Below are 12,232 nucleotides of genomic sequence, written 5' to 3' on the forward strand. Positions count from 1 at the left end.
GTTACCTTGAAAAACATGAGCATTTTAGTTTGACCTGCTTAAACATACAAATACATTTGTGAACAATGATCGGATGGTATTAATGAGACCACACGCAGACCAAAAGTGGAGTTGGTCCAAGTCTGCAAGATGCTTGTATATAAAACCTGGCAGCTCCTGAGGGAAGTGAGGTGCTTGTCTTATATTGGAGAAGATGGACTGCTCACACTCTCGCTTCTTTATTGGGGTGCTTTAGAGATACAGGCTAATTTCATTGGAAGAGCGCGAGTGACCATAATCCTAACCGCAGGCTTGATTTGAGTGCTCATAATAGTAGTGACCGACACTCTATATCCTGTAAGCCTAACTCTACAGTCTCTGTGTGTAAGAGAACGATGGAAGGAGATCACATTATCGCTGGAGCGCTTTAAGGGCTTATTTATCCCGCATCTCTTTCCTTGCCTGCATGTATCAGGTTGCAGATTCTTGTGCCTCTGCCAGGATTTCTGTGCGCTACACCTCTGAGACATCATAAGCCATCCATACGTGATTACCAGCCAATGCTCAAAGCAACAGCGATGACGAGGTGTCAGATGTAGATTCTTCCTCGGCAACACTTGTAATGAATTGACTCATCAGTCAGTGTCAGAGATCCCGGCTGATGATTGTTTGCGTGAACACATGGAAGTGTGAACATATTGTATGTGTTCCCAGGCGTGCAGATGCTGTCAACCATGATGAATTAACTCATTTTTTTATCAATTTGGTTTTCAACAGTATTGAGAGGCAGCAGGTTTCTAATGTGCATGGATGAGAGTGTTTGTGTCTCTTAAATATGTCATGGGGTGTGGTTGGTGGTGGTGAGGATGAATGCTGAGACCCAGACGATGATGATGAAGATGATTTAATGAAGAGAGCTCAAGCACAGTCCAACACAGGCGGCACGGCAGAGAGTTAGCACACAGCTAATTACCAGTAGCAACCAAAAAACTGAGGACTGAATAAGAGAGCTAAACCAACACAGGACTTTACAGTTCAACTGTGATGCCAGGCAGACAAACGTCATTCGACGTACGACGAGGATCCGACAAGAGACAAAGACAACAGGTGGGACTAAATCCACAGGGAGGGTAATCAAAGAATGAGACACACCTGGGAAGCAATCAACGGGGAAGACACAGAAACAACAGAGACTCAGGACAGAAACTAAACACAAGAAAACCTTAAAATAAATACACAGAAACACGGATCATGACAAAATAACACCAATTAATCTTAAGCATATGAAGGAGTACCGTATTTCTACACTCATTCACTATAAGTGTCATTCCTCTTCAAACTGGTTTAAGGCTCAGGCATAAAAAATTGCTCCTAATAATTTTATGAATTCATTTTTTTCTCTGTTGAAAAAGTCTTCAGTCTATGGGATTCCAATGAAAAGTACAGTGAGACTCATACGGCCCATCATAGGGGAACAATGTTAATGTGACCTATGGTAAAATTCAACAGACACTAGGCATGGCTAAAGCAGCGCTGGGCTAGAGCTTTTCTAGAAGCAGTTGCACTGTATGGCATTGCATAAATGTGATGAAAGCATTTCTTCAATGTAAATATTAAAGGTAGTAACAAAACCTTGTTTTTGTTTGGTGTTGTTGTGTTTTTCCCTTTCAGAAAATGTCTTCACAAGCAGCTCTTTTGGAGCCCAATATGCTTATGAAAATGTAAAACTAGAGCTTGTCAGCACTTGTGCTTCATGAATGCACAGCTCACCTTCACACAGTCGCACGTTATTTTCAGAAGTGCTAATTGGGAAAAGGGAGCCTGGCGTGAGTGCGAATGTAAATTTGTTCTGAATGTATGAAAACAGGAGAAGGTAAAACGTGAGGTAGGAGTCAACAAGTTTGAGCACAGGCTCAATTAGAGTTACAGCAGCTGCAGTGGAGCCTAAAATGATGAAAGGATGATTTAACTTTAGAAAAAGAAGAGGAGCCATGTGAGATAAGGCAGATGTCATTATGAAAGGTCTTCAATATTTTCGGTTTGACGTGTGTTAGGTGTGATCCATGCCTGAGGTGAAGACACGCGTCATCACTTCATCATGTTTGAAATTTGCTGTACTTTAAATACACCTGAACGTCAAATTAATTTAATCACCAAACATTCATTCCCACGTTCCCATCCCGATCTATCAATCAATAATAAGATACAGGTCTGGACAGTTTTTCATGTTATATATTCTCTGAACCTTATTTCTATCTGTCAGAGTTTGTATATTATAGCGTCAAGGTTTCAAGTACTATATGTGTATGCAGTAACTTTCTAAAGTGATTTCAGTTTTTATATAGGCATGTGGTTTCTGTAAGAGAGGAGACACATGCTAGCGAAAGATTATCATATGTTTCGTTGTAGGATAATGTGGATCTTGGAGAGCTGATGTTCTCGCTGTGCTATCTCCCCACGGCTGGCAGACTTACCATCACCATAATCAAAGCCAGAAACCTAAAAGCCATGGACATCACTGGAGCCTCAGGTGAGAGCTGATCAACAGTTCAGTGTTTCCTTTCAGAAATGATTTAAAGTATTTAAAAATGCATAAAAAAGGAAAACTAATTCTCTCATTTCCTTTGGCTCTGATTGACTCATGAGCGGAGATAAGGAAGACCATGAGTGATACGTTCTGCGGTTGTGCCAAGACACTTTCCACTATGTGTATAAATGCATATTAAGCTACATATGGTGCTTGAGCCATTAAAATAGACAGTTATGAGTGTTTGGAGATTTCAGCTTTTTATGGGTGAATACCAGGGGTCTATATTAGCAGTAGCCTAATAGTCAGTAGGCTTTTTAATATAAAAGATGCCAATTCCTGAACTGTAAAATCCCCTCAAATAACAGCGTGCAGCTTTATTTTGTTATGTAATCTCTTTCTAGATCCATATGTGAAAGTGTCCTTGATGTGTGAGGGAAGGAGGCTAAAGAAAAGAAAGACTTCAACCAAGCGTAACACACTGAACCCAGTGTACAATGAAGCCATTGTGTTTGACGTTCCTCCCGAGAATATCGACCAAATCAGCCTGCTCATTGCAGTCATGGATTATGATAGGTCTGTACATTTAAGGCTCCCTTTCAGACGCATTCACTAAAAAGAAAAAAAACCTGAAAAACTCATTGTGTGTGTGTGCGTGTGTTTTTTTTATAATACTATCCCACAGGGTCGGACACAATGAAGTAATCGGAGTATGCAGGGTTGGTAGCGAAGCCGAAAGCTTGGGTCGGGATCACTGGAATGAGATGCTAACGTACCCCAGAAAACCCATCGCACACTGGCACCCTCTCATTGAGGTAGGGCCTTCTGAGACTTTGCGGACAAGCATATCTTTAAATGTTCTAAATTGATGTTAATGTAACAAAATTATCATGAACTTAAGACTCCTACTTTACTGAGCTTTCAAGGCAATAATAAAATGACAGGATTTTTTTAAAATAAAAAAAATAACTTAAATGTTTTGTTGCAATAGCATGCTAATCAGTAGCAAACACAAGGATAGATGGTATTTTCTCATTATAAAAGTAAGAGATTATGCTTTTACTGTAAAAAGAAAGTTAAAAAAGGCTTAAAAATGTTTTTCTTCTATAAACGCCGATGTAGAGGGACCTATTCCCTGTCCGTACAATGTTATCAATGCTCAATTAATTTACTTATCACCGATCGCTTGCTTAATGTTATTTGCCAATAACACAACTGAAAAATACAGTAGCTGCTAACAATGGGTAGCACGTTTAGACATCCAGGCTTAACAAGACTGAAACGTTTTGAATTGCTTTCATCCGAGTAGTGTTAGTTATCTACATTTTCAGTATTTTTCTCTTTCTCAAAAAAAAGAAAGAATGCTGAATTGATCGTACCCCGTATCATCTGAAACGTCTTGCAGAGAACATAATTTTGCTCTTGTTCCCTGTCATCTGCCTCTTGCTTTTCAAGACATTTTCTTATCCACTACATGTTGCTTGACGTCACAAAATCCTCAGTGAGTAATTAAAACTTTACGGTGTCGGATCTAGCTGTGCACAAGGTAGATATTCTCCCTCACACATTCCTGCCATGGAACACTTTTTACACACCGCACTTATTTTGAAACTTCCCTTTTATTTTGTTTTAGTCATGACTTTAGCTTGTGAGAACACATTTTCTAACCTCACTGTTGTGAGCAGAGCCACTGGTCATCAAATCTCACTGGTTTTTCATTGGCAATCATGTGGAAGGAGATTTGTAATCGTTAGTTTAATATGGAACACTAATTTTAGGCTTTAATCAATGAACATTAGTGGAGCAACTCGATAAAATTTTTTAATTGTCTATAATTAATTAATCACAATTATTCACATTTGAGTAGAAAACTATAGTCTAGGTACACAGCAACTTAATTCAAAATCACTTGTCAGACCTCTCAGATTGTTTTTTTTTAATGCACAAATGAACTAAAAGAAGCAGCTTTGTCATCCAATGGTTTTGTCAGCAAATGTCGCTTGTGCGTCAGATATATAGGCATACCAGAAACTCTGGCTGGAACCTTTGTATTCAAGTGTGTAGATACGATTAATTGCACTAAAATATGTAACGTGTTAAAATCTATGTAATTTAATAATCATAATCAACACGTTTAATCATGGCCCTACCAGACTTACGGTACTTTCTAACAGTTAGCAGTTAAAATGTTATGCTAAAGACAACTTTTTCTTGATTAATTCAGTCTCTTATGGAAATTCATTTTTTATCGCAAATTGATACAACCGGACGTTATTGCAAGTGACAATTACATTTCCATGAGTGACGAATTTACCTATAATAGTATAAATTGTAAGATACTGTCTATGCTGAGTGATAATTCTGAATTAGCACTCAAATGTTATGAAACCAAGACTTAAATAAAATTAGCACAATTGTCATTGAAATTAGCCTACGTTAATGGCTACATTAACATAGGCTCTACGCTACTCACTAACATTGAGCCTATAGAGTAAATAACAGATGCACTTCATTACAGAAGTTACTTTGATGGATGACTTCCAGACTAATGCGTCTGTAATCCCACGTTTACTGTATGTGTTTTCCAATAGAACAAAAACAATTATGTAACAGGAATACTGCATAACCCTCACGTACACTTGACTTGTTTTGCTGTGATTTCCACAACTGCGCTTTGTTTTCAGAGACAGAGAGAGCGAGGTGGCTGCATTCACAGAGCTGCTTCTATTCCTGACTTCCCAGCCCACACTCATTAAAAAAACAGGGCATGCTATAACAGATCCTGCACTGATTCATGTAAATTCATGTTGAGTTGTCAAAAGCTTAATATGTTGGTATTCCGTCAGAACCTCCCAAAATGTATATCCGTCCCAGTGAATGAGAACATCTCCATCAACCAGCATTATTTTATTTTTTTATTTCTTCTCACTAAAGAAATTAAAACGTAAGCTCAGATTGACTGAAGCTTCCCTGTTATGTTCCACTTGCCGTGCTTGCTGTAATGCAAAGTGCTTTGTTATTTTGTCAACTTATGGGCTATTTGGTCTTGTCTTCACAATGTCTATTGATGCAAACCCTCTCCAGACATCATTAGTATTATATTCATCCACAGCAGGTCTGGCAGCGCTCATTATGAGAAAGGTGAGGGACTCCTGGAACGTTATTCTGCCCCTAACGAACACTCAGATTTTATTTGCAACAATCATGGCATTTCCCTCAGAAACAAGACTAAATTTAATGAGCATAATCTGTTTCCATCATTCCACCATCTACATCACTGATGTATCTGCTGCAAAATGATGTTAAGCCTCAGTTGTGCCTTAGAAAAAATGCAGGCACTGACAGCTTCATCCAGTTGGAGCATTCATAATTACTGTGTGCACTTACAATATTTAAAATATTTACTTAAGGATCATTTTAACATTACTATTTCAAATCCTATTTACATAGCAGAAAAGTGATGAGTTCAACTTTTATATACAATCTGTGACGGTAACAATTCGACTCGATCCACCTCCGGTTAAATCTTTTTACAAAAAGAGTTGATTTGTCTGCTTTACATAACATCAGGTAGGCTGTGCAACTGCTTTTTTACACCCCACTGTCAAACAACATTATTGTAATTCTTCTTCCACCAAATTTCCACCCACTTTCCCTAATTAGCACATCAGCGTTTTTGTGAGAGTTGCATCATACAAGATGAGGCTTGAACCTTCACTCAGATTACCCACATATTTTCAGTGGCAGTGAAGGGATAGTGACCCTAATATTTTCACAAGCTCTGAGTGCAGAAAAGCTCTCTTTCTCTCTGACACATACATATAACTCCTCACAAAAGTATTGGCACTATAAACATGTTCAAATTTTGTCACATTACTGCCACAAGCTTCAATGCATTTTAGTGCCTAACAGTGTGAGAAAGCAGGAGGTAAGAGGGATTAATAGTTTGCTATTTTTCTTTTCAAAACAGTATGAAAAATGTAGCATGCAACTGAAATCAATTCCCCAAATATTTAACACTACCGCATTTCACTGCAGTTACAGCTGCAGTACCTTTACCAGCTTTGCACAGTTAGACAATGAACTTTTTTCTAATCCTTTTATGCAAAATTACCCAAACTCAGTGAGACTTAATGAACATCAGTTATCAAAATTCTCAGTTTTATGGATGGAGGTGAATCTTTTCCCCATGTCTAAGTCACTGGAGGTTCTCAGAGGTTCTTTTTCAAGATTGTCCTGTATCGACCTCTCCATCAAATTTGACGACCTTCCCTGTTCCTGTTGAAAATTGTATCTCCCAAAGTTGGGGATGGTGTTATCATGGCAGTATTTATTTTCTGCCTAATTCAGGTGAGAGCTTTTTGCAAATTAGGTGACTTCTCAATAAATTAGTTTGCACTGGATTTTACTTTGGGGCAGTGGAGTAAAGCAGGCTAAACATACGGTTATATACAGTGCACCGCATAAAATCACACACACACACACACACACACACACACCTACAAATTCACACTCGCATACACCGATGTTAGACATTAACAGAAGCTTTGAACTTCCTACTGGGGAACATTAATAATACATCAACTTGATCTTTTCAGCCACTGCTGTAAACACACACATACACACTCATCCACCAAAAAAACAGCAGAGTCCCCCTGAGTAACTCCAACCAGTTCTGATGCCACTTGGTGAAAAGTAAGGAATATATGGGAAGCTGAGAAGCTGTTTCCTTCTCTTTGTCACATGAATGAGTGACTGAATCTCAAAAGAGGTTTACTGCAGGGGCTTCCTGCTCAAAGAGAGGTAGGTGTGCTCACAAACCAACTTTGAGCTTTAGTCTCTTCCTTTGTGGTCTCAGGGGCTTGGCTCACGTTGGAATCCATCACTGGGTCATCCTGCCTTTTCCTGGGCAGGTTAAATTCAGATCAAAAGTGACCAGATCAACCCCCACATTTTTTATGTGAAATGTGTTATACCATATAGGATCAACAGCCAATGATGTTAAAGTAGTCAAGTAATACTGAAGAAAATCTTCTTCTTCTAAAGATAGACCATATATTTAAGAGACACTAAAATAAAACCAGAGCAAACCTTTATAATACCTCTGTTGGAAGTGAAAGAAGCTCTGAATGCTACTTGTTTGCCGTCTCTGCCAGTTGCTGATGAGGATGGGACTGAAAAACGTGTTTTTAGTCTCTGAGAAACTGCTTGTGGCTGGAAATGATATTCATAAAACCAGAGACAGAAACCAGAAGATTAATATAAATGAGTTAAAGCAGTTTCAGAGTTGGGTGATAATTCCCTTTACATGAATAAAATAACTATTTTAGCATTTACAAATAAAACCACAATTTATTTAATATGCAAATTGTAGTAATCATTCAAATAGTTGCACAAATCATAAAGATGATGGTGATGTGCAGGCTTCATTAGGCATTGCTTTCCTTGGAAATGGGAGTTCTGCTCTCTGCTCCATTTGTACACGAATATGGAAATATTTTATGCCCACACGTGCATATCTGTGGTGCCAAAAATGTATTTTAGTGTTTAGGGCTACCACAGAGAGTCAAGAGTCTTCAAAACTCTGATGTACCCCCAATTAGTACCTCATTCAGTCAGCTGCACATGCCACAACTGTTCACAATCCAATGATGTACAAAGGTATTGACAGATGTTTTCCCACCATAGAGCCCTTGTTTTAAATCCCAAGAGTTTATTTTTTTTATATCCAAAATGTACAATAGAATAAAATCTTGATTTTTTTTACAAGCACACTACACAACCTCTGTTAGCAGAGAGCCTCTCCATATTTATTATTCTCCAATTAATGTAGAAATTTACCAGGCTCATGCATACAATTATAGTAAATGAACTTAAAGTTCACAAATCAGACCAAACTTCACTTTTTAAATCATAAATTCACACCAGCAGTTGAGTCTGGATATCTAATTTTTAAAATCTAGATTTTCCCAGTTGGAACCAGACAACCAGACCAAAATAAAATGTGATTGTAAATCTGGCTCTGAGCTGCACAGTGGCACCATTGGTAGCATCGTTGCCGTGCACCAAGAAGGTCTTGAGTTCCTGATCTTTCTGCATGGATTTTGCATGTTCTCCCTGTGCATGTGTGTGTTCTCTGCATACTCTGCCTTCCTCCCACAGTCCAAAACCATGACGGTTAGGTTAATTGTTTTCTCTAAATTGTCCTTTGGAGTGAGTGTGTTTGTGCATGGTTGTTTGTCTTGTGTGCCTCTGCGTTGCCCTGTGATGGAAGGATAAGTGGTTATGGTCAATAGACGGATATGAAATCCTATATCAAGTCTTGAATTCTCAGCAACAGACACAGAAGAACTGCGATACTCAATCCCATTTACAAGAGCCGCTGGGAAACAACCAAGACTTAAAACATATTTTCACCCTTTGAACCATTTTACAATTTCTCACATTACAACCTTAAAAGTCAGTGTTTAAAGCAGGTAAACTCCTAGGATTTTACCGGCTTCATCCTCTGACTGTAAGCAATATTACTGTTTAGCAGTGGGCCCAGCCAGAGTCCAGTTGAACTTGATAGAGAATCTGGGAAAGGAGCTAAAGTTTAGAATAATGGCAAAGAGGTCTTCCACTCCTAAAGACATGGAGTGGACCTCCACAGATAAATTATCAAAATACCAGCAAAAAACATAGAAAAAGCAGAAAAACCACCTAAATGAAGGACCTGTTGAATTATTATTTTTTTATTTATTTAATTGAGAGTCACCTTAGAGGCCAAGCTCTCTTTGGGGCCCCCTAATAACAAACAGACATTTAATTTGCTAATGCGATGGGCCAACTCTTTACTCATGCAACTGTGTAATTTATCATCATTTATTAAATTAAATTAATAAGGAATCTTCTTTTTATTTTTTCTATACACAAGCAAATGGTCTGACTGCATATCAGTTGTGTCTCTTCAAAACTTTGACGTTTCTGTTTCACGTCTGTCAAAAACAATGTTTGTCTTTCTTGCGCTCTAGTGGGTCGGACAGGGAGCGACAGTGAGTGGAGGATCTACCAACTCTCTGAAGACGCCACCACCACCATCACCATGATCGCATGCACAAGTACAAAAAGATCCAATGTCTAAGGATGGGAAGCGTTGCAAGAGTTATCAACTGATAATCCTGTTTGAGAGTTAAGACATGTAAGGTGTGACTAACAGTAGCATCGTCAGCTGTGGGCCAGCACTAAAGCTGATTTGTCAACGGGTTGAAGTCAGTTTCAATGTGCAAAGACCACATAAAAGGCTTATTCCACTTGTCTACATCCTTTTGTGTCCTCACAAACCAAAAAAAAACCAAACAAAAAAAAACACTTAACATTCCAACTGAACCACCAGAATGCTCTTATTTGTCATACCAATCTGTTACTGATAGAATTAACAATATGAAATTAATGATTCTAGTGTTTTGCTTTTGTTGCTTTTTCCTAAGCTTGTTGATGTTTGTGGACTAAAACGATTTACTTTTAGGCAAATGTGTTTTGGCTGAAACTGTTAATTTGTGTGAGTGGCCAGTTATAGACAAAGTGTTTGCTTTATAACAAAAGATAAGTTAGAATTTAATAAGAACGTTCTTGTTTAGATAACTCAACTTTTATATTTCTTTATCTCTTGTGAGGAGTTGTCAAAGTTTAACATGCACTGTATGTTGTTAGCACTGGCAGAAATGAACAAAGGGGATTTTATACTGCAAGTTTTGGTTTTACCCCAGTGGAAGACCTTCTTACAGAGCAATTCTTGTTAAGAAGTTTTGCAAAAAGGCTGTAAATGGCAAAGACATAAATTGTTTTTGTTTTTGTGCATGTTAAATTGTAATTATTTGTTAACAGGATGTTGTCAAAATAAAGCAAAGAAAATTTTGAGAGTTGTCCTCAGTCGTTCCTCTGGAACAAATGCTGCACATTGTCTTAGATAAACGAATGTGCTCTTTGATTTTTTTTTTTGTCTGTGTGTGTGTCATAAATAAGTGTCTCCCCTAACACTGGATGTAAGAGAATCACAAACAGGAGGTGAAAATGTATGTGTGGTATTTCAAAGTTTTAGAGACAAACATAAAAAGCTCCAATCTCCTCCAAGTTTCTACCTTATTTCTGGGACAAGTAAAAATAACTGGTTTGTTGCCATAAAGAGCTACATCATTTCATTTTTAAATGGACTGTGGATGCAATGGGGAGCAATGTTGTCTAAATGTTCATTTAACATACAGAAATGTGAACACAAGCTCTCTGGGTGTAGTGTTCAGTAAGCATTCAACTTTTCGATTGCTGTCTCTTGTTTAGTCAAAGAATTTTCACCTTGAATATCCATCCACCAATGCCGACAGAAGCAGTGAAGTTGTGGATTGTGAAAATCCTAAAATGAGTTTTAAGGCAGTCCAGAGAGTTGAGGTGAACAGCAGAGCAAAATGAAAATGATCTCTGAATTTGACGCTTTAACAGGCCCCTCTCAGATTCCACTAAGTCATTATATCCAGTCTTCATGTAGAAAGGAAGTAGCAAAATATCTCTTAAGCTTTCTAATGAATGCAACACATTAAAGCAGTAAAGTCTTTTTATGCTGCTTCCTTTTCTAGGTTCATGGGGCTTTGCTGATGTCTCATTAATATCATCTTATTTTTCTCAAAGCTTCACTAATATTGGTCAGCATGTGCCTTTCGGATTTTTATTTATTTATTTTTTTTATCTACCGCTACCTTTGGTCTGTGCCACAAAAAAAAAGGAGCTCCAGATAGTGAACCCCACATCAGAGCTTGACCTGAGGCTACAATAGCATTGACTTTCTGAATATGGCAGCCATACCCTCTTATCTTTAACATGGTGTGCTCCAGTTGACACACTAGAGAGAAGATTGAACATCATTCTCTTACATCTAAGGCTGCAACGGCTTTTCTGTGATATCATACAAAATGACCCAAATGAATGCTTTTAAATCAAAGTGTTTTATTTATTTATTTTTTATTACAATAAAACATTCTCAGTTCCCAAAAAGGAGATCAAATGCGTACTTGTATGACTCATTGAGAGGATTGCTCAAAAAATAACAGATAAATTCTACAAATAACTGGCTGTTTCGGTGTTTGTTGTTGTTGCTGCTGCTGTTTTTTTTGCACAGTTTTGTATTCTGCACCTGAAGAAGTAAATGCTGCCACGGGCACTTCCTCAGAGCTTTGAAGACAAACTGATTTGTTTAGTTTAGTTTGGCAGTTGTGCAAAAAGACAAATATTAACATTAAGGTATCTGACTTGATGCCAGTCTTTTCAACCATAGCTTAAAACATGCTACCTGTTTTGTGATTGACTTGCAGCACCGGAGTTGAATCTAAATGAAAATAAAACAGAACACAAAGGTTCACATGACAGAATTCATGGCTTTAAAATTAATTGTTCAGACTTAGAAAAACACCTTCCAAAACCTCTGAGATTTTGCCATAAACTGCTGAATTACTGATCAAAGCCCTCCAGTCTTTTAGTTTTTCTAACAAATGTTCCATAAAACAAGTTCAAGATATTCCTATTGTCTTTGAGATATATTTTAACTTACACTAAAGATGACACTTAAGAGATTTCAAATGAATTTCAAGCAAGAAACTCATTCAATTTTACTTTCTAAATCATCAACTTCAGGACCAAATTTTAAATAAACCACTCTATCCTTTTGACTGTTCTGAAATATCTCACATGTTCTGCTGA

The 12,232-nt window shown here is 37.7% G+C and overlaps 1 protein-coding gene across 1 annotated transcript in view; it reads left to right on the top strand.

Annotated features, from left to right (window-relative positions):
- The window catches only part of syt9b (synaptotagmin IXb), a 34,862-nt gene extending 24,935 nt beyond the window's left edge, over positions 1-9,927 (top strand). The window contains exons 5-8 of the mRNA XM_007558580.2: positions 2,389-2,509; positions 2,911-3,082; positions 3,192-3,321; positions 9,520-9,927. Of these exons, the coding sequence (XP_007558642.1) occupies positions 2,389-2,509; positions 2,911-3,082; positions 3,192-3,321; positions 9,520-9,594 (498 nt within the window). The 3' untranslated portion in view covers positions 9,595-9,927. The remainder of the gene's footprint in view (positions 1-2,388; positions 2,510-2,910; positions 3,083-3,191; positions 3,322-9,519) is intronic.
- Positions 9,928-12,232: the final 2,305 nt, after the last annotated feature.

This window comes from Poecilia formosa, unplaced genomic scaffold, assembly GCF_000485575.1.
Source record: "Poecilia formosa unplaced genomic scaffold, Poecilia_formosa-5.1.2 Scaffold97, whole genome shotgun sequence".
Lineage (NCBI taxonomy): Eukaryota > Metazoa > Chordata > Actinopteri > Cyprinodontiformes > Poeciliidae > Poecilia > Poecilia formosa.